At 39.1% G+C, this 24,431-nt stretch overlaps 1 protein-coding gene across 4 annotated transcripts in view; it reads right to left on the reverse strand.

The window, feature by feature from the left end:
• Positions 1-24,431, reverse strand: part of acvr1c (activin A receptor type 1C) — a 75,025-nt gene that overhangs the window by 40,931 nt on the left and 9,663 nt on the right. For 2 of the 4 annotated variants that reach the window (XM_065273086.2, XM_065273085.2), the window contains exons 2-4: positions 20,231-20,461; positions 2,284-2,526; positions 1,704-1,934 (exon numbers count right to left, since the gene is read on the reverse strand). In XM_065273086.2, coding sequence (XP_065129158.1) covers positions 1,704-1,934; positions 2,284-2,526; positions 20,231-20,461 — 705 coding nt within the window. Of the gene's footprint in view, positions 1-1,703; positions 1,935-2,283; positions 2,527-13,234; positions 13,343-20,230; positions 20,462-24,431 lie in introns of those variants that run through there. The other 2 variants (XM_065273088.1, XM_065273089.2) reach the window with 2 other exon arrangements.

Raw genomic sequence — 24,431 nt, forward strand, 5'->3', positions numbered from 1 at the left:
GAGTGATTTATGTACCCATTCATTGACAGTGGTGTATAACCTGCAACACGCCCTTTAAGGTGTGCTCAATTTTCAGGGGCTACAGTGCTCCTAATAACAAAAATGTTAGCCCTGAATGACTAGACTACATTTTTTATACATACATTTTCCTTTCTGGCTTATTTTATGGAAAGTGTAGTGCATGAGAAAGAACAACCAACCTTAGTGCACCTTCAAAAGATCTAGGTCCCTGGCACAGTTTTTGCCAGGTAGGCAGATACATGTTGTATATGCTAATTGTATGGCTATAGTATATTATAATCTCCTATTTTGATCTTTAATCTCCCTCTTCTAAATGACATACATAAACATGTTAATTAAATAATAAAAATTAGCTCAGAAAACCAAACAGAATAGCTTTTTTCTTTAAACATATTTTTTTATTCAACTTTATGCATGCAACGCAGAGGAAAACAAATGAAAATAAATATATTACATAATTAAATAAAAGGGAGTACACAAGAGCGGTTCACAAACACATGACTACAAATAGGCCTAATACAGACAACCACCCAGGAAGTAAATTGTTAAAGCCAACTTAGAAGGCCAGATATCCTTTGCACTGTATAATGCCAAGCTATCATAAAATGTAATTTTTCATTCATTAATAGTGAGTTTTTCAATCATTAATAGTAAATAAATATAAAGCTTTTAAGACAATTATTGTGTGCTATTTATTTGGAGGGGGTGCCCTTTTTCAGTTTCTGCACATGCCCCTCAAAAGGTCTGTGCACAGCTGCCCAGGGAATATTAGTAAAGAGGATCAAGCAGAACCTGCGCAAGCATGGATCTTACAGGATGTTTCAGAATGGTATGTCTCATACTTTTTAGATGCACTGTTATTTGAAGGCATTATTTAATTACAGACTGTGGACGCTTCATAAGTCCTTTTAAGTAAGTCGGGTCGCTGCGACTTAAGTAAGTCGGAACAATACAACCAGACCTGCCGATTCTGACGGCCCTCTCTCAGAGCATTCCATTCTTTAACGGATGGTGATTGGCTCTTTTTACTAGGACGTGGGACTACAGCGTCCATTCTGACAGCTGCAATCTCCCTCATTCTATCAATACCAGTGACCATGATCTTGTTAATATTAATATCTTTGTCATTACTGACTGTATGGCACCGTTAGTTTTGTCTTTATAGAACAAGTGTAGAACTAGGAGTCCATTACGAAAAAACTATGGCTTTACTACAGTGGCCAAACAAAACACAGCCGGACTATATTGGGTCTATAGTCGTAATTTCACTGTCTCAGTTGTTGCTTTCTGGGAACCACTTTTATTATATCTTAAACTTTCTTATAATTATAGGAATTACATACTGTAAGAATTACTCAGATTTTAGCTGAACTGTAAGAGAACAACACTCTAAAAATAGCTGGGTTATTTTTGACCCACGTTGGGTAAATATTGGAAAAAACACATGCTGGGTTAAAAAATGCCCAATGATGGGGTCCCTGAATTAAAAATGGCCCAATGTTGGGTTGTTGTTATGCAACCATTGGTTATAATAACCCAGCAGTTGGGTTAAATCAACCCAGCACTGGGTCAATTTTAACCCAGTGGTGTGTTCTCTCCAATATTTATCAACATGGGTCAAAAATAACCCAGCATTTTTAGAGTAAAAACAAAAAAGACACCAAGATCCTGTTATATCATACCTTTGTTATCAGCAGCGATAAATCCCAAAATATTCTCATGTCGCAACATGACGGTCTGATAAATCTCAGCTTCACGGAACCAGGAGCGCTCATCTCGTGAGGAAAAGATCTTCACAGCAACGTCCTCCCCTCTCCACTTGCCCCTCCACACCTCCCCGAAACGTCCCTTCCCAATGCTCTCCTGAAGCACGATTGTCCGAGCAATTGTTCTTTGTACTAACAGGGGCAATCCTGAGATAAAATGTCATCCAAGAGTCACAGCTCATTCATGTTAATAAAATAAGAATTACTGCATGGTCATTCATAATATAAAATAAAAGCATTAAATATTTTTTTCATATTATTTATTTTATTATAACAAATAAAACCCCCAGAAAAATATCACTGTATGCCCATATTGGGCCTGTTCCTCTAAGCGGTCTCATGAACTCAGAATAGCACAAGATAGTCACACTATATCACCTTTTGTATTCAACAGATAAAAAGGTTTTTGGGTGGAATTATTTCTTTAAAATATGCCCTAATCATACGACATACGATAATATCCTGAGCAGTCATGATAAGCACTTTCAGCCCTCACCTGACCCAGAGCCGGAGGTGCTCATGTCAAAGATGAGTTCCTTTAGACATTTCTCAGGTGACACCAGAGTCTGGTCATCTAGGGTTTCTTCTGGGTCTTGTCTGCGGGCTTTAATGTGTGCGCAGTGCAGGTTCTGAATGGCAAAAACTCCCAGAACAACGACCACACACAACAGGCACGATGGCACAAGAATTACTGCTGCCAGTTCCAGTTGACTCCAGCCAAAGCTCTCAGATGACGGCTCTGAACCATCACACACACACACACACACACACACACACACACACACACACACACACACACACACCAACACACAGAAAGATACACATTACTTTAAAGAACAATAACAAAAGATCTCAACAAAAGTACACAATTTTACAAAATATACAATAACCGAATGTGGAGAACAAAAAAAAAACTCATTATTACAAAACATACACAAAAATTATCATGTCTGCAAATTATTTATTAGCTTGTTATTCTATGGGCTCCTTACAACCAACAGCTAATATTTAAAACATAAAACATGTTCACCTAATTGTGCATAAAATCTGAGCCAATGGTTTCCCATCCAGTGGTAACAAACAAGAAAAATGCACTACTGAAACCACTGGAGTCATTTAGATGAATGCATGTGCTTCACAATTGTTTGTGTTCAGCAACATCTGTGTGAATTATGAAAGAATGATGTATAATGTACTATTGTAAATCATTGTGGTAAGTTCACATATGGGAACAAGTCAAAAACATTCAATCTCACTGGTTCTCCTGTGTCTCAGAACTAGTTTTCACATGTGTGTTTCATCACAAAGCACGCAAAAACCAAAAGAAATACATTATCTAACAATATGAACATGATACCATATTTAAACTTACAACATTAATGTGTGTGTTTACAAAAATACACAAAGTATTAATCACTCAGGATTAGTGTGAGACTCTCAGCGGCGGTTTCCCGGACAGGGATTATACTAGTCCTAGACTAAAATAAATATAAGAGCTGCCCAAACTAAAAACAGCTTTGTTTTGCCATGGGCAAAGTAAAAAAATAAAAATAGTTGGACGTATGAGTATTTCTCTGCCAAATACACTTCGTCGGTTACAAGTTTCTTTTTCGAGTGTGTTTTTTATCACGTAACAACGGGTGGAAGTACGTGGAAGTTCTTGTATAGGGACTTCGGTAACACTTTATTTTACGGTGTCTTTGTTACACATGTTACATGTAATTATTATAGTAATATAAGTTAATTATGCATAATTACATGCAACTAACCCTAAAACAAACCCTAATCCTAACCCCAACCCTATAGTAAGTACATGTTATTAATGATTATTACTTAGTACTTAAATGTATAATTACACTGTAACAGTGATACCGTAAAATAAAGTGTGACCGGGACTTCTTACAGGAAAGCGCATGCACACATTAATCAGAGTAAGAGGAAGAGCATGCCAGTTAACGTGCTGAGTGTGATTTACAGAAGTCGTCGACAGGGCTTTAAAGGATATTGTGTTTTTTTAGATCATGACATCAACATCACCAAAGAAGTGTGTTTTTGTTTGTGAGGGAACTTTAAGCTTGTTCAGCTTCACATCAAACAGTTGATGCAGTTCGTTTATTCGGAGTTGCCCATGTGTGTTTGTTCTGTTCCCGGCAATTCAGTGATGAATGTTTTATAAACGAGGCCCAGTTTGACGCTGGATTTGCAGCTTATTTAAAACTGAATGATGGAGTGGCCCCAGCGATAAAAGACCTGGCCCTGTATTCTTAAAGCTCCCGTTCTTTGTGTGTTTTTAAAGCTTTGATTGTGTTTACAGTGCACAATATAACATGTTTCATGTGTAAAATAACACATTATTTTTCACACAATTTTCTTATCTGTATAGCGCTGTTTTCACTGTCCTAAAAACTGTCCGATATCTTCCTTGTTTTATGAAGTCCCTCCTTCAGAAATACGTATCGAGTTCTGATTGTGTAGTTTGTTTAGTGTGTTGTGATTCAATAGCAGCTTAGCTTGCCGTTAGCTTAGCTGGTGACTGACGTATTCTTGTGGGCGGAGTTTAGTCAAAAAACTGTTCTACTGACGTCATTAAAGCAGGGTGTAAAGGACTGTAGTCCAAAACCTAGGCTTTGAAAGAGGAATTCTGTTAAAGCAAATATATTGCCTGGCGGTGAACTTTGAGCTTTATAATTTTACAGGTATTATTTATGCTATTAAAGCAACATAACACACTAACTAGGGTTTAAAAAATGGGATGAGAAAGAATGTGACCTTTAAAGCATCTTAGAATCCTCTATATAATATATAAAATAAAGAAAATATGTAATTAATATATGTGTGGTATATGAATATGAATTATATATTATCTTTAATTTTTATATGTATTTAATAACGTATTTGATATGAAGTAAACACAGAGACACAAGGTTCTGTAAGTTCATCAGTTTGCTTATAGAGGTCTGTAACAAACCCAAATCATCTCTGCTGCATACAGTAGTTGCATTTTTTTCCTTACTGTAGTTAATGTAGTGATTACTTTTAATTCTGTGCTATTTTGGAGATGTTAGTATGTCTCTAATAAGATCGGTCACAAATATGATCGCTGCACGATCTAATGTGTTTTGTGTTATTAACTTACTCTCATGCATTGTGTGCAACACTTTTTGTCTCCCTCTTTGTGTTTTGTCCACTTTCCCTGTTGATAAAGAAACTCCTAAGCATCTTTATACTGCTAACAGTTTTGGACCTTGAGACCTTTTTTAAGGGTTAAGATGCTTTCCAGACATGGGGACTTGTGACTTGGTGACTTGGACTCGAGTCGACTCGAGTCGCTATTTTTGTGACTTGTGACTTGACTTGACAAAAAATAAAATACTTGAGACTCGACTCGGACTTGGAAGTTAAAGACTCGGGACTTGACTTGACTTGAGACACGATGACTTGAATGACTTGAGTGTTAATCACATCATGTTTTCAGTTTAAATATAAAATATATAAATTATTTAAAAAAAATAAAGTTGACCCAGCTGGAGCGCAGGCTGAGAATGGCGTTGTCATGACTGAATCATTCGTCATGCCCTCTCGTACCTTACGCACACCACGCCCACTTAGATCAGATATCAACATGTCAGCCGGAGGGGAACGGAGGGTAATCGCTTTTGGCTTCAACAAGATTGCAAAAGACGAACAGTGCTTTGCAAGACATGCAACATTAAAATCACAAGCAGCCAGAAGGCAACCTCCAATTTTGGTCGTCATTTAAAGAGCCATTATGCCCAGTAAGTGCTTGTCAATTTGTTAATATCTGGTTAGTTGGTAGTTAGCTAATGTAATAATCAGTGTTGGGAGTAACGCATTACAAAATATAATATATTACAGTAATATATTAGTTTTTGCTGTAACGCAGTAATATAACGCATTACTAATAAAATTTTGGTAATATTTTACTCGTTACAGTCTTAGTAACGAGCGCGTTACAACAATGCATTTCAAAAATAGACGTGTTATTTTAATTTTTTTATTTTTGACCAATGCGCGTGACCAGCATCCACACAGGAAAAAGCTGCGGGTAAAATAGAAATGGCTGCGTCCCAAACAGCATACTTCCATACTATATAGTAGGCAAAAAGCCCTACTTCTCATACTCTTTGCCAACTATATAGTATGGAAGTAGGCGGTTTGGGACGCAGCGTATGTCTGTTTCCAGGTGCTGTATGCAGCATGTTCATTTTTACTTTAATTTTGTATTTGACGCGTTTCTTAAAGAGCCGAATCTGGGAAGTCCGCGGCTGTATAAGCATTGACTAAAGTGGTCGCAATCAGGTCCGGTAGCGCCGCACACGCAAAATTCTGCGAATGAGAGCACTAAGTAAAAGCAACAGAAAGTTTCTATCGGTCTCCTGTGCTGCTTGAACCTCAGAAGTAAAGAGACTTTTAAAAATCTTGCCAGTAAAATCCATTTCACCACACCAGCAATGACAAGGTAAGCTAACGTTGCTATGGTTACAGTCCATATGCATAATAGATTGCTAGGCTATTCCTATGCTATCAGTGTTGCCAAGTCCGCTTGTTATAAGCGACTTTGGGCTTGCTTTTTTGTAAAGTCGCTTACAAATATTAGTAGTCGCGGGTCGCGTTATTTTGGGCTTGTTTCTAAAGTGTAGTTGCTTATTTAGGGCTTGATCCCAGCTCCATAATAAGTTGTCAATCAGATATTTTCTATATGTTATTTAAACGTAGGAGTTTGTCTAGCCTGTTCTCTCCTTCTCTCCCCTTTCCCCATACACACAGGAGACAGCAGTTTTTTCCCACCCACACCTGTTTCTAATTGGCTCTGACCCAGATGGCAATAAGTACTAGCCAATCAGAGGCAGAGCAGGGCAATGTGTTTTTTTTTTGGCTAGGAAAACGTAGCCAGTGAGTGATGTAAAAACTTTAAATTAATGCGCGCGAGTTGCGACTGATGTTGACTGACTGGACTGTAGGAGAGTTTTTTGGAGGAACAAATGCCTGGGACAAAGTGGGAAAAGACTGGGAGAAAGAGAAAGGAGTAAAAGAATGGATTCAACCTGTCGTGTGGGACGACTCAAAGCACTGTGCAGAGTATCAGTTAAGTGTGAAATACATGCAGACCATGCGGACCTCGTACAACATGATAGCACATAGAAACATAACAAATACAGCCCCGTTCTCCTCAATGGTCTCGTACACACTGCAAACTTTCGGGAATGACAACCGCATGTAAATTCTGGAGCGAATCCCCTAAATGTTCGTTTCATGTCTGTACGGAACAAGACTCACTCCCGAAAATGTGATGATTGACACAGAAATAACCATAGCAACGTTCTGCCGTCTCGCGTGCTTATCACTCACAGCTTTGACCAAAATAAACTAACAGCATTGTGTTTTTTGAGGCTTACGGACGGACGGACGGACGGACGGGGGGGGGGGGGGGGGTTGCGTAAAAAGTCGCTTTTTTGGGCTTGTTTCCACAGGCCTGGTTGCTTATTTGTCTCGCGAGATCTGGCAACACTGTATGCTATCTACAGTTTTATTACAAACAGCAACCTAAACTACAACATAACATTAATGTAAACTTAAACATGGTTATTTAAATAGTATATTTAAACATCACTGTTTAAAGTTTTTACCAGCCTTTGTATGGGAGCCTATATGCAATGTTTGGCAAAAAGCAGTGTTCCTCTGTTTGTCTATGTTTTATATGTTAGTCTACATGTAATCCTTATATTGTACTGAAATGAGCTGTTTTCCTTGAGGCCTGATCCTCCAATAGCACTTTTTGATAAGTTGTGTCAACCCAATGCATGCCAGGTTTGTGCTGTGAATCTGAATTAAAAGTGAATTAAAGAATAGAAATGAAAAGAGGTTGCGTGTCTTGCAATGTAATTAGTCTATAGTTTGCATTATAGTGGGCTCTAGCTTTATTGTGTTTGGTATGTCTACCATAATTTACCAGACTTTTACCAGATCATTTGTCTATGTTTATGACTCTGACAGTCATTGTTACTGTTTTTTTGCCATAAGTCTTCACTGTGCCTATTCAAAGCTCGAGGGCCAACACATAACTTCTAGATTTATAAGCATCAATAAACTGCATTTTAACATTTTATAATGCCTAGTCATACTTCTGTTATTTTGATGAAAGTAACTCAAAAGTAACGCAAAAGTAGTGTAACTCATTACAGTTCAGAGTCAGTAATATTGTAATGTAACTAATTACTTTCAAATGACAGTAATTTGTAATATATAATGTATTACACTTTGGAAGTAACTTGCCCAACACTGGTAATAATAGCTAATGTAGCCCTGTGTAACGTAGCATACTGTGTTGGGGACAAATGTGGGCAAAATAATTTTGATTTATTTTTTTAAATACTTATTTTTGAAAACTTCTTTTTCAAGTTTGCCACCTGAACACACACACAGAGAAAAATTACTTGATTCTACAATGTAAGGGGCGGTTCACATGTCGCGTCTTTTGTGCGCTCAAGTTCGTTATTTTAAATTTAGGCGCGCGAACGGAAGAGGTGCGACGCGCTCGTTTTTTCTGGGCACATGTTTGAGAGAGAGAGAGAGAGAGAGAGAGAGAGAGAGAGAGAGAGAGAGAGAGAGAGAGAGAGGAGAAATGTAACAAAGTTTAATGTTGTACGTGAACTGTGTTTGAGAGAGAGGGAGGTGTTCAGAGAGGGGTCTGTTGGATGTTAAGCTGTTATTTGTTTTATTTGTTAAATAATTTATGAAGTTACAATTTTGTTTGATTCCAAGATGTATTTTACTGAACATGAGTATTTACAATGCAAATCCAAATTATTGTCATTTACTGATAGTTACTTACTGTATATCTTGTCACTTTATTAAGATCAGATTCTGCAGGTAAAATTACAATAATAAGGTGACTTGACTTGGACTTGACTTGACCTACTACAGAACTTGACTTGACTTGACTTGACATAGCCTGTGACTCGACTTGACTTGACTTGCCCAAGAAAAAAAATACTTGGGACTTACTTGAGACTTGAAGGTTCAGACTTGAGACTTACTTGAGACTTGCACATGTGTGACTTGGTCCCATCTCTGATGCTTTCTGAATTACTTCTTTCTAGGATCTTTCTTTAATTGTAAGAAAAAACGCCCACATTTCTTAAGAATTTTCTTAGAATTTTGTCACTAAGATCAACTATTTGCGCTAAAATGTTTCATGAATACGGGCCCTGGTCATGAGTCGAACCCGGAGGCCGTAAGTTAAGAACATATAAGTAAGTAAGAGAATATAGGGGCAGCTTCCCAGACAGGTTTTAGATTAAGCATCAGGCCTTAGTTACATTATGACATTTCAGTAGTTTTTACAAACAAACCTTATAAAAACAATGCATAATGCAAGATGCGGTGCATCATGAGACAAAACAAAGGCACTGATATAGGTTATCTCTTTCCCTGAAGAGAAAGCGCTTCCCTGGCAATGACGAGTATTGCGGAAATTCATATTTCCCCTATTATCCAATACGTGGCGCTCTTACCCAACTTATAAAACTGAAGCATCCATTGATAAAAAAAAAAACAGTAAAAACTTGGGTATGTTTTGGTCACCATTCTGAATCTGATCTCAAACTAAATTCCTTTACAAAAATGCAACTATCTCAGCTTTTGCTGAGACCTATTTGAGAGGTGATAAAAAGAGAACAAATGAAGAAAGGAAGAAACATGTTGTTGTTTGAAAGCAGAGGGTATGTTCCACACAGCAAAAGGACTCCGTGGCGGATGAGTCGCGAATTCCGGACCCGCGAAACGGACTCGTGTCGGCGTCCCCTTGCACGCAGTGACGGATCCGCAATGAACCCGCCGTGGCCTCGCGCTGCATCCGCTCCGCATCCGTGGCGCAAAAAGCTCCGGGACAGATCCGCAACGTTGTGCCGAATTCTGTGACCTATCGAATTCTGTGACTAGAGGTCGCTGTTTAGCAATTATTCACGTGAGACCGCACCGGGTTATTATTGCAATTTTGAATGAAAGAGATAGGGGTCACAGATTTCGGTAAGGTGTTGTTATTGTCCGTCAGATTGTGTGACCCTGCTGTATGCTACTGTTAACATCAGGTCAAAATGCATTTGATGATATGTTACAGATGATTAGACATCACCAGAGTGATTTTGGGTAACATTATTGTAATTCTGAATGAAACCGAGAGAGGTCACAGATTTCGGTAAACTGTTGTTACTGTCTATCAAATTGTGTGTGTAACATTAAATGGCAACAGCCCCAAGTAAAAAAAAACAAAACATTTGTGATGTTCTGGTATTTTAGATAAGAACCTATATCGCATTATTTTAATTGGTGCGTTGGTTTCTCACGAAGTCGGACTGCTTCATTCATACGCTAGACTAGAGCGAGGGAGGGTAAAATGACGTAATTTCTCAGTGGGCGGTCACGTATATCGTTAGAAACTCCCTTGCCGCACTCACGATAATGTGCACGGGCGCCCGGCACGGTCTCGCGTGAACAATTGCTAAACAGTGACCTCTAGTCACACAATTCGATAGGTCACAGAATTCGGCACAACACCTGGTCCGTTTATCTCACTTTCAAATTCAAAATCCCTTCTGTTCTTACTGTAGGATAAAATAGGATGAACTAAACTAAAGGATAAAACCAAACTATCACTAGGCCTGGCTACTGAACCTTAAATCTGCATTGCCTTGTATTTTTAACCTAATAATATTGTAAATAGGCCTAACAAAAAAGTTTCACTAAAAGATATCAATTTACTGTACAAAAGTAATTACTACTCAATGGAAATATAAAATTGCCATTTACATTTATGGACAGTTATAGGTTATAGCGTATTATGTTTTTTGTTAAAAAATATTATTTTTGTGGTCAAAACCTAATTTAGTGCTTTATAGGCCCAGGTCAATGCAAACATAAAATACTTGATCTATTAGACTACAACTTCAATGAAATGCTGCACTATGCACAGCTAAAACATCTGAAAATTAATAAAAGACAAGTTGTTCAACAAAAAATGTTTTATTATTTAATAATTTCTCCCATTACACGTCTCCTCGTTGCCCGATCTGTTACCAGGTTGAACACAGCACCTGTAATCAAACAGACATATGTTTATGGTATGTAGCATCCAAAGTCAAGTATGCTTATCGTAGTAACGCCACCGAATGAAGTAAAGGTACAGTTTTTTCACTAGAAATGTACTTGAGTAAATGTATCCTTAAAAATCACTTTAAAAGTAGTTACCCAAAACTGTAAATGGAATTCGTTACACACCTCTGGTTAAATCACCCTGTTAACAGAGTATGCTCAAAATAACAGACGAGAGGATTGTCTTTACCAACCACACAGTCGTTTGACTGACACCTGCATTCATTCAGTCAATGATTAGGTCACATGGCATCTTTCAGTGTGACCGTGAGTCTGAACCGAGTCAAACAGTGATTAAATTGCCGAAGATTAATTTTCATTATAAAGAAGATGGCAGATACACTACACCAAAACTGCCAACATGCAAACTTAATAATGCACAGCTAGGGCTAAACTATTATCCAAAAGTGAACATGCTAAAGTTTTCCTAATATCAACGTCATTCCAATCATTAGTATACAGGATGATTAAAAAACAATGTTTACTGCCACAATTATATCAATAAATCAATACTTACTCAAAAGAAGGTTCAGCTCAACCGTGTCCCAGCAAAGAAAGTCTCGATTGACAGTTGTGCAACGTTTAACCGTTCAGTAAAGGTGCGTCCGAGGATCCGACATGGGTAAGTTCAGGATCCGCTGTTTGACAGTAGAATTTACGGCACTGCCGGAGGCGGAGCTGATCCTCTGTGCAGCTCCAAAACGAATGTGACAGTCACGCGGGTTTGGCGACTTGAACGCGGATCCGCATAGGAGTCTCCTGCTGTGTGGGTTCTTACATTTGATCATATCCTATCCTGGCCTTCTGGGGGCCCTAAGCAACTTTTTGAGGGGGCCCTGTCATCGCGTTCATAAAAAAACCTTCACTGTCTCTGTTTCAATGTAGCTATAAACAACATGTTAACTAAAACACATATTATCTTATAGCTGTACATTTTTGCCACATGTACTAGCTGCGTTTACATGGACATTTGTAATCCGTTTAAATGATCAATCTGAATAAAAATGTCCCATGTAAACACCTCAATCGGACTAAAAAGTGCCAATCTGATTAAAAATCTAATCCGCTTGTTAGGGGTGGTTTATACCTTTTGTAATCCGCTCATGTATACACTTGATCGGATGGATAACTGAAACTGGGATGCTCTGCGCATGTGCTATCTTTTTTTCTTTTTTTAATGGCGGTTGGCAAACCCACTGAAAGGTGCATTTCCGCCACCTACAGGACGGGAGTGTGGAGCATATGCACACGTGCAATGACGTAGAATTGGTGTAATGACATGTGACGCAAATAACTCGAGTTTGTTTTGTTGAAGGAAGTCACAAGAAGTGATTGTCTTGTTAATCTTGTTCCTATTATCCTTCCAATTCCCCATAAAGTGATACAAGACAGCGTTGTCCGGTCAGTCCATGATTTATACTTTGATCCACAAACGCGTGTGTTTGGACTCGCTCTCGCGAACGGTCTCTGCAGCACTGCGTGAAGTAAAATACGCTTTTTGGGCACACGTGAATGGGTGTTTTTGCTGCTGCTTTATAATCAGTGAGGCACAAAGCAAATCTTGAAACAGCGTGAAACTATATTTGTGCAATGTGCGCATGTCAAATGATCAAATCTGATTTAAATCTTGTGTCATATAAACACGCACATCAATCTGATCACATTATTAATTGTTCATGTAAACGCTATGATAGGATTTATTAATCGGAAGGATTTTAATCCGATTGAGGCAAAATGTGTCCATGTAAACGTAGCTACTGTGACACTCATCAGAATACTTCCTAATTATAACATTGACACATGATTTCTGAAAAGCCCTTAATCTGTTACATTACTTAGAAAACAAGGTCTACTGCCAAATATATTATTTTTTTAAGAGATGTAGATTATCAGGGAAATTTAAAATTATGAATAAAATAAAACCAAAATAGCTGTCATAAACTATAACAAATAACTCAACAGATTTTCCAATTTGTTTAAAAACTAAGGCATGATCAGACTCCACAGATAAACACATCAAAAAACATCAATAATTATCTAAATATGTAAACATTAGACCTAATGTGCATTGTTTTAAAATGCTAACAGGAGTCACACAACATCTTGCACGAATAGGTATGAAAGATTTTAATTATTAATGTGTACACGCATTTCTAACAAAACACACTGGACTAAAACTAAATCTAGGTATTTGGACTGCAGTGTTTGTCATAAATCCATTGCATGGTTATTCAAGACTAAATAGGAATTTTGTGTTCATAATCTTTTTACTTCACCTTCAAGGCGCTTGTCTTTCCTGCTCTGGGCGGATAGCTTTAATATCCAAATGAAGACGCATGTTGATAGGCGCGTCGAACGCATGTGGAGCTGCATAGATGGACTGACAACTGTAATAAAGTATTGTGAGAACAGACAGCTTGTTAAAATTTCGAATGGCTCCCATGGCACAATGATGTCACTCGCCAGCTGGTCTGTGCAGCGCTACATGAAGTTAAGAACAAGGGGCCCCCCTGGTGGTGCGGGGCCCTACGCAGCTCGCATAGCCTGCTTATAGGGCGGATCGGCTCTGCATTTGATATATTGTATGTTTATATATTTATAGAAAAAAAATTCTGGAAGTCATTAAACTTTTGTAATACTCATAAAAAATTCTGGTACTGGCTGGCAACTATTTTCAGAAAGAACAGCTATATGTGTCTTATATTAATCTGATAAAACAAAAGACTCTTTGGAGATATGAAGGATGCAGTTATACTCTACAGGTACCCAAGATCAACCAAAGATTTGCAGAAACTTTGTGTGCTATGTGACCTTTAACATGTATTATTGATGTACGACTTTGAAATAAACAATTTTAACATTTTGGCTGAGGTATGACTTTCCATCATGAATAAGGATCAGAGCTGACTTTTAGCTGCTGTCCTTGAAGCAGAGAGTGGGCGAGAAAAGCAGAAATCTGCTTAAAAAAGGTCTAATGTTTTACAGTTTCCTTCAGTAAAAGATTAAAAAAGGAAGCTTTAATTTACATTCGTTTGCATTCATGGTTGGGGAGTCATGGCCTAATTGTTAGAGAATCAGGCTTGTAACCTAAAGGCCACCAGTTCAATTCTCATGGCTGGTAGGTTGCGAATAAGGTGCCCTTGAGCAAGGCATGTTTTTTCAAAGAAGGCAACCATAGGACATGGAGAGAGAGAAATATTTAAAGCCCCAGGAAGAAAATTAAATAGAAACCTAGTGGGGCCAGTTTAGGGCAACAAAAGAATGTATTCATATGATCAGCTGGTGGAAAGGAGCTGTAGTGCACATTTAATGTCATAATCAGCTTTAAAGGTGCAGTGTGTAAATTTTAGAAGGTTTCTGTAGAAACATGGCGGCACAAAATGGCGACCTCAATGTAAGGGGACCCTCTGTGTATGTAGATAAAAACGTCTCATTCTAATGTAATAAAAACATAACGGTTCATTATAAAAAGGTCTTTATACACCCCTGATAATATAGTTTTGTATATTATTTTGCATTTCTGTCAAGAGATCCTTCTAAAAATTACACACTGCACCTTTAAACACAATTTCCCAGTTAAAATGGTTAGAAAATTTGGAAAACCACTAGCCACAGTCACATGTCAAACAATGATTCTTGTACAAATTTGTTGTATGAATGTACATTTTCAATTTCTTAAATGTAGCACACACACATAGGCCTTGTACACACGGTGTATAAATTCGGTTGTCACTTCACTTTTTAATGCTTGATCCTGTTCTGTACACACACACTTCAGTAATTTACGGTACTGACAATCGCATTCTACAACCCAATTAACTGGTTGTGACAACCACATTTACCGAAACTCTGCACTTGTGTACATAACCAAACTGGACAACTAGCTGTTGTTGAAGTATTTAAACGTGCATAATGGACGCACAAGTGAAACAGCGGACAAGAAGTATCCAAACCTAAATAAATCCAAATGCTTTACCTCCAAGATCAAAATATTGTGACCGGCACCTTCAAACTTTAATAACACCAAAAGCCTAAAACAGTTAAGCGCCACAATGGTTTTTAAGTACTAAAAAGTTGAGGACCCAGTCAAATTACTCTGTGGAGCAGCCTCACAAATGCGTACAACACTCAATGCCAAGATGAAGGTTTATTGCAAAACATAACACTGTAATATTGTTTTGGTCAAAGCTATGAATGATGGGAGATGGCAAAATGTTACTATGGTTGTCTCTGTGACAATCATCGCAGTTTTGGGAGAAAGTCATGTTTTCTGTACAGACATGGAATGATCATTAAGGAGATTCACTTCTGCATTTAAATTTGGTTGTCATTCCCAAAAGCTTGCAGTGTGTTTGAGGCCATAGAATTATAGAACACAGAAAAACCCAGCACATTTGACTTTGTCAGTGATGCATGTATCATTCGTATTTTGCACCGGCGCACAGCGGGTTTTTCCCTCCACAGACGCACGTTGGCAAACTAGGGAATGAACTTGCGCTGTCTAGAGGCAGATCCACCTCCCGTTATATGGCGTGGCCGATTTATGCTGGCAAGCTTGGGATTCCCCCGTCTCCTGACATCATTGTAGCGCTTGCGGCGCAACGTCCTGTGGATGCCAGCTGATGAGACAGTTGCGGCTATTTCCTCCCACACCTGTTTAACCGACACTGATTTGGGTGGGTTTCTCCCATCCCCATACAAAACAACTTCTCTGTCTTTGACTGCTCTTACAAGAACGTCGCTCTCCTCAGCTGTGAACCGCTCCTGGCGTGCGCCTGGTAAATCTGTCATAATAATAGCAACCCGCCATGGAACTTGTGCCCTTGCGTTTAAAGGGAATGTTGGACAGCGTTCTGATTGGTTTATTTGACGTTACGCCCAAACCACACCTATGAATAATGAACCTACTTCAGACCAACCTCTTATTGATTTGCGACTGGCGCAAGAGTTATTTCTCCCGCCGGGAAAATAGCAACAGCGCCCAAGATCCGCCCACAAAGTCACTTATGCTTTGTGCTTCGCACTTGCATTTCAGATTGTTAAAATAGGGCCCAATAGCTGTTATTATAAGAACGCTATGTTGACAAATCTATGACCAAAATTTAACCATGTATTGACTTGAAAGTACTGCACCATAATTAACTATGCAGAATATGTGAGCATGAACTGACTCAAGTTTTAAAATAGCTAATTTTGTTCAGCCAGCACGCTATTATCTAGCAACATCTGTACAGGGTCACCCGTGACAATAACCATAGTCATCTATTTCAAAACAAATGTTCTCTTTGCCCTCCCTTGTCTGCTAAACAGACTGCAAGTCCACTTGGGACACAAGAAGGCCAGTAGCCAATGAAGGATGCCTTATAAACTAGCTGAGGAAACAGCAAGAGCAGAGGGCCCTTTTGTTAGCAGCACCATAAATACAACAATTAAAAAAAAATAAACTCAATTAATTCCCAGTCATACCAAAAATTGCTGAGGGAATCAAATTTATTATTCTTACTGTTTCAGAGGATTACTGTTTTTGAAGTATTGCAGGATAATGAAAGATTGAGGAGTGGTGTGCATTTACTTTTATACTGTTACTTTTCTAACTGATCAAGCAATTGCCTGGCAGATGATAAAACAGGAAAAAAATTGACATAGGTCTTATGAAGGGCTTCAACATGTTTTTTACTTAGACCACTATAAAAACCAAAATTAATACTATAGTAATATTATAGCAATGTGCTGGCCAGTGCTCACTTTTTTCTTAAAAAACTATATCAAACTGAATGACTGATAGGTTTTCCCGTGAAATTACTTGGTTCAAAAAAAAAGTCTTGAGATAAGTGAATAAAGTTACAAATACTGAGCCATTAGAAAGAGCACTGTTAGGTTGCTTTAAAAAAAAAAACATTTCACCAGCAGTGAATAAACAACCTTTATTAAAATGTATTTCAGTCTAATAGATGTGATTATCTTAGAGCTTTCAGGTTTCAGGCTGGCTCTGCTTAAATAAACATACAGTGGCTGTGGTAACTATGGTAACTGTAATTACAGTTCCATGCACTGTGATGCTACACTCACATGCCCTGCGATCATGTTCACAACTGGGCCATATGTTTCACAATGTTTAACCTACAGCCTAATGAACTTCAGCATGGATAACTGTGGAAACTGAATTTTCACAACAAATCCGTCAGCCAAGACCAGAAATATCAAAAACGATCTAAATGGAAATCACTTTGCAGCAAGCACTTGAGTTTAATTTCAGTAGGAGAAACATTGGTGCAATGCCGTAAGCATATAGAGATAAAGTATCTAACAAAGCTTTAATCTTTGCACCATAATACTTCATTCTCAAACATGGACAAATACACTGCTTCATGTTCAAAGAAAAATATTTGGTTATTATGTTTATTGGTTCTTCCTAATCCCCAAATAGTTGGCACAAATCTAAAAAAAAGAGGCAAACCAAAGCTCGGGTCTTAGGAGGTTAATGTAAAAATACTGACCCTATGGTCAAGAATGTAATACGAAACATTCAACAAATCTAGATCTTTTGGAAAATGTAGTTTAGATCCCAATAAGCAAACACAAAACATTGTCTCAAGATGGCCTAGCAGGGGACAGTCGTGGCTAGTTGTTAGAGAGTTGGATTTGTAAACCAAAGGTTGCCAGTTCGATTTCCAAGACCCTTGCCCCTAGAACCAATTGTGCTGCAATGATAGCTGCCCACTTCTGTGTGTGTTAACTACCTCACTTTTCTTGTAATGACATGATTAAAAAGTTGATGTTTTTACAGTTCATTGTTACTACATTGCCATCTAGCATTTAGAGCCATCGATTTAGGTCAGTGGTTCCCAAACTGAAGGGTCCAACCTCTAGGAAGCATGGGGTTATAAAAAGGAGACGTGGTGGCCCATTGTCAAAGTTTAGAGTATGAATTATGAATGGTTCTGCTTTTAATATGTTTTTAATATGTTTTCATTTTTAAGTCTGTTTTATTTTGTGTTTTCTTATTCCTATGTACCCATATGTCATTTACATTGTCACATATTTATTGAGTTTGTTATCTTATCTCAACTCATCTTAACTTACAGTATCTCTTTACACCCATGACGTCTTACCACTCATTGTCTAGTATTGTGTGTAATGTGTACACTATGTGCACGTTATACAATGTCCTTCATCTTGTAAAGACTCTCTTTTAACTTTTTACCAACTTCTAGTTTATCCATTTGGCTTCTCTCATTATCCTCGACCACGATAACTGTATTTTGGGTAATTTGGGATACCAGAAGTGAACCCCTAGTGCAAGGGCGTAGATTTAGGGTGGGACGCTAGGGACATGTCCCTAGCAATATTCAGGGAAGACTGAATTGTCCCTAGCAATAATTTCGACCAAACAATTAATCTGTATTTATATATAACCACTGATGTCCGTCTTATTCTTGTGTTTTCTATTTTTTACTTATTATATTTTTTTTCAGGAATCATTTAAATGAGATTAGAAATCTTTTGCAATCCCGTTCTGTAAAAATGACGCTCTATGTGGTACACAAACGGTTAACAGCTTTCGTTCTCTCCAATGCCCGCCTCCGTAACTCACATCGCTAATATGATTGGCTTTGCATTTCTTTAGTTCCGCCTCTCTACTCACATTGCTAATATGATTGGATTAGCATTTCTTGAGTCCCGCCGCTCTAACTCACATCACTTTACGTGTGATAGGATGGTTTCACTTTGTACAACGCGCCAAAGTTCACTCAACAAGACGCGCGTGATTATTCGGGCTACAGGTTAGTAAGGAAGAAAGTATTATTATATCCACTGTAACTGTTTCATGCACAAAAAAAGTTGTGTCACATAATGATTCAAGGACAGTGTTTTCACCAATACACGACAATCCCATGTTAACCTGAGGAGTTGCAAACTTTTGTCAACCTTTTATAAATGGGGTAGCAATGTTATTTGGGGGTCCCTAATCCATGAAAGAAAATAACCCCAACATGGTAAAAACATGAATTCATGTCATGATTGCTGAATACTTTACATTACTGCACTGTGGTTATTACTTGCACAGATGTAGACATAATGTAAGGTTGCATTTTAAACTTAAAACTTTTTTCACACTGATTAACTGTCTGTTAATGAAAAGAAGATTTAATGTGAACTACAGAAACGTTAATAAACTGTGTTCAGGAAACAGCATGATATACATTCCTACTTCAACACTGGGATTTTTTGGCAAAATTAAATGAAGAATTAAATAAAATATTACTTGCATGTTCTTCATTGTTATAAAGTAAATATGGATTCATATATGTTACAATGTGATTTTCTTTTTTTTTTGACAAAGACTTAAACAGTTACTGTTTATTAGGCTCTAGGACATAACAAATTGTTTATTATAGTACATTAAATTTGGGATGGCACCGGGGGTGGCGAGTCAGATGTCACTGAGTAAAGTGCATACCGAGTTGTCTGTTGTTTATGTCAAGTAAACGTGATAAACAGTTTTTGCCATGCAACCATTTTATTTATGTCCCCACCAATGCCAGAATCAAACCTACGCCCTTGCCCTAGTGTTACTACATCAGCACATGCATTGATTAAAGTGGTGGGGTCAGATTTACTTAGGGTGCACACATATTATACCCAACTGAACTTATTGTCCCCTCTCCCTACTCCCCCTAAAGCACCCACTCACACTGTACTTTGACCGAGCAGAGGCACACTATTGTCATTAGGATGTGATTGTTTTGAAGAAAACAGGAAGTAAAGTGTCCTCTTAACAGTGAAACCCACTGTAATGATAATTTTTTTTTCTGAGTCGTTTGATGCGTGATGACACACAGCCCTCTCACATGCCTATCATATTGTTTAGTTTATCTGTCTCGTGCGCAGCTCAGACATTCACGTAATCGTACTGCATGCATCAAAGGGTTTTTACGAAGGCCGATGAAGGTGAGTGGTCGCACAATTGACGTCTCTCCTTTTGAACCATGTTCTGCCACGATTTGCAATTACACTGCATGTTCCGCGCCTGAGCCCAAATAAACCATGCCCGAGCCCAAATTGCCATGCACACCTTTACACAAAATGAAGTCTCGCACACCCAACGTGCACGACCACCCACTTCTCACTGACGTAATTTTTGTCGTGCACCATGGGCTCATGTGGACGCGTGAAGTATAAACAAGGCTTAGTCACTGATCTCTGTGAGAACATGTATTGCTCTGTTTAAAGCAAAAATTAAATTGGTACAGGTCATTAGACTGCTATACCTGGACTGAGATGGAGAGTCTCATTGTTGCAGAAATCTGTAAAGCAGCAGTTGCGTTTGGAGACATTTCTGGAGCTGTAACAGAACATCTGACCCTTCAGCTCTGATGGAGACAGGCAGGACTTGACAGCTTCCTCCTTGCCATTAATGAGCATCACAGAGTTCCAGCATGCACCATCTGCCTCTGTCTCACAGGTGTGGTTCACACACAGCTGACAAACACATTTTAGGCCTAGAAAAACGACATATACAATAGATTAATATTTACTAAATCTTTTTACCAACAAACATTATACCGCAACAGATCCTCATCAGGAGTATTTCATATATTTTGGTTCAATGCAGAAAAGAAAAGTCCGCACACAGTAATCCAAGTAATGTCAAACATTTATTCTGTGCCGAAATAATCCAATGGCCAAGTTTGCATCTTTGGCCATTGGATTATTTCGGCACAGAACAAATGTTTGACATTACTTGGATTACTGTATGCGGACTTTTCTCATTGATCAAATTTTTTGGAGTTACGCACCGGAGTTACCACTACTATATTGGACTATAGGAGCTGACGCCATCCTTTCACACGTATATATTTTGGTTCAACATCCTGCTTCTTTACACCACAGAATAACAAAATGTGTTTTCCATTAAACAGTAGTGTCAACACAATCAGCCACAAAAATACCAAATTAACTAAATGTGAGTGTTCAAAATGACAAATAATGTCATGTTAATCACTGGATTGTCACCGAGGTGGACAGTGCTTAAGTATTTTAGTTACATTTTCCAACCACCTGTACTTTATCAGAGTGTTAGTCTTGGAAAAACCTTTACTTCACTACATTCTAAAGCAAAGAATCATACTGTTAATTTATTTATATTGCTTATTAAAATGTATTAAAGCTATGTTGAGCCTTTTTTTTTTGTTTAATTTGTCATTTTTGGGGTGGTTTTGTGTAACCCAATAATTGTGTTTATATTTGGGTTGTTTTCATTGACATTGAATGCACTCCACCCGCAACATATCAACCCAACTGCTAGGTCAAAAAGAGAGTTTGAATTCACTTCAGGTGTGGAGAGGCAGCAGTTTTTACAAGGAGACACTTTGTTACAATGACAACTTTTTCCTCAATCAGAATGAAATCATAATCATAAATTCTATTGTAGCGTTTACATGAACACTTAATAATGTGATCAAATTGATGTGCATATATGGCACAAGCTTCAAATCAGATTTGATCATTTAACATGCGCACATTGCACAAATATAGTTATGCGCTATTTCAAGATAAACATTCATGTGTCAGGATCCTGCCATAGAGTCTTGTTTTATATTTATGTTTTATTATGATGGCTGGGTTCTGACAGCCTCATGTTCTATGTGGAGGCCCATGGCCTTGTATATTGGGTCATGTGCCTCTGGTGTCTCGTCTAGTCCCCGCCCCCTTGTTCTCCCTGTTAATTTTTCATTATTAGTTCATTCCCTTCACCTGTGTTTTCCTTGTTATCTTGGTTAGTTTTTCCCCCATTTAATCCCGACTTGTCTCTTGTCCCGTGCTGGGTCATTTTGTATTGTTCATGTCTTATTCAGTTTAGTGTTTATATCGAAGTCTTGTCAAGTTAGTGTTATGTCAGTGTTTTAGTAAAACCTTGTTCAAATGTTGTTTTGCCTCCACGTGGGCTTTTGTTTCCAGTGTTTTGTCTGTAAATAGTGTTTTCGGTTCACTTCCCCGACATCGTCTGCGCTTGGGTTCTCTCATTTGTGTTCCTGAAAACAAGCCATCCTCCTAAAATCACTGTGCATCTATTTCAGGTAACAAAAACGCTGAGCACAGAGCTTTGTGCCATTCTGGTTATATTTTTGAAGAAGCAAAAATACCCATGCGCCCAAAAAGCGTGTTTGAGTACACACGGTGCTGCAAAGACCGTCCACCTTAGTGAGTCCAAAGTCCACAGTTTTCCCTTTGTACTGTATCACTACAGCGACACTATGCAACGCCATGTGAACTCGGACACATGCGTTCATGGACTGACCAGACAACACGGTGTCACATCACTTCACAGAGGATTGGAAGGAGATTATGAAAATTTAAGAATGACAAGACGTGACTTCCTTCAACAACACAAGCTCATTTTCTTTACGTCATCAGCCAATTCTACGTCATTGCACATGCGTAAAGAGTTATCAATCCAAACAAGTGTTTACATGTCCTTTTGAATGGATTTTCAAAAGGTATAAATTGTCACACAACGGAACGGGAAGCAGACAGCAGGTAAGATTAATGTAGTTTATTGAATGAAGACAACAATGGAATAAGCAATGGTGAGTAATGGAAACACTTCATCTGATTGGCACTTAACTTGAGAGTAACAGTCTTTGTTTGCAGTTGGTGGATGAAGATACGAAGAGGAGGAATCGAGGAGGGTGATGACAGAATGAAGAATACAGGTAAGTCCTTAGGTAAGTAGCGTGGGTGAGTCTTAGCTTCCAACATAGACGAGACCAGAAAGTGAGTGAATGGGAAAGTGCAGTTTATAAAGGGAGTGAAATGATGGGACACAGGTGATGAGGATTAGTACTCCGGTGAGAGTGAACGAGGGGGAGGAGTGAATGATGAGGATCATGGTGCCGGTGATGGAGTCCTGACATAGTCCACACGGACTTGGGTATTTTTATTTAAAAAAATCCCCTCCACACATACTCTGTGTTAAAGAAATATCCACCTACATGAAAGCACAAAAACACGTGATCACATGCTGTCAAGAGCATGCCACGCCAGCAGGCGGTGATATAACCCTAATCGTAAAGCCACGTTTGCCAATCAGATGCAAAAAAAACAGACACCACTGCAACCAGCGTTTCTGAAAAACCTCACCCTGGCAGGGGTTTTCAAAAATGTTCGGTTTGAGTGACGTGATACTGCATTTCCATTTGGACGAACGGATGAACCACATAAAAAAAATTACGGTTATAAAAATACCTGTGTCCATGTGGATGTCACGCCCGGGGGCTGGCTGCTATATTCCTAAGCCACGCCCCTTCTCAACTTCCACCTCGAGGAGGTCCCCAAAGCCAACCCAATGACCAGACAACAACGGGCACAGGTAAATATAAAAACAAATCTTTATTGAATTTAAATAATTAAAATGAACTTGGTACTCGGGGAAAGGGAAATTAAAACTATTACTCTTGGTTCTGCCCTCCAGGTAGGCCACAGCCAGAAAGAGTAGTGGAGGGAAGTGGGGGGGCAACAGGGGCCAGGCACTGTGGGCCGGAGATGTAGGACACGGGCTGTTCTACCCGTGGCGCCCTCCTTTTCTTCCTGGAGGCAGAAATGGGAACAAGATGAGTGCTTAGTTGGTGGTATTCTTCTATGTACCTTGCTCTCCGTGCGGAGCTCCTCCTCCGTGTATGCTCTGGGGGTAACACGAGTGTTCCTTTGTCTCACGGGTGTCTCTTCCCCTTGCAGGCTGCGGCGGAACACCAGGGGGTCAGACCTACCGACAGCGAAAGACCTCTGCTCGCCTTCACTCGGAGCACTGTCGAGTAAGTATAGATTCCTTTCCTCTTCCTTCTCTCCTTTCTTTCCTTCTCCAAAGGCGGCAGCTGGGATTCAAGAGGCACAGTTACTTGGACTTGGTTTGCTCTCACCTCTCTGCTGGGCACAGCGTGCAGTAAGTACGGGTTCCACACGGTTCCTTTCCGTGGCGCTCACTCACTTTCTCTCTTCTCTTTCCACAGGCGGCAGCTGGGATTCAAGAGACACAGTTACTTGGACTTGGTTTGCTCTCACCTCTCTGCTGGGCACAGCGTACAGTAAGTACGGGTTCCACACGGTTCCTTTCCATGGCGCTTGCTTGTTCCAACTCTACACAGCACGTTCCTTTTCCCCAACAGACAGATCCTAGAACATATTAAAGTTGATTACACAGGGGGGGCGGCAGACTTACGACTACTGATGTTTTTGATATGCCAGCTGGAGTAAAATGGGTCTCGTGGGGCGTCGGGGGCGAAACCCTCTTGACGCACTCGGTGGTTGCAGGGAGGGGGAATACGTCGTACTATCTCACCGGGCCGAGCGCTGCCCTTTCCTCACCCTCCTTAGGCGTTCGAATACAGGACAGGGGCGCCCTTTCGACAAGACCTCGGGACAGACTGGATCTTCCACTCCTCTCCTCTGCAACGATAAATATACAATGAGGAC

This window comes from Paramisgurnus dabryanus, chromosome 15, assembly GCF_030506205.2.
Source record: "Paramisgurnus dabryanus chromosome 15, PD_genome_1.1, whole genome shotgun sequence".
Classification (NCBI taxonomy): Eukaryota; Metazoa; Chordata; class Actinopteri; order Cypriniformes; family Cobitidae; genus Paramisgurnus; species Paramisgurnus dabryanus.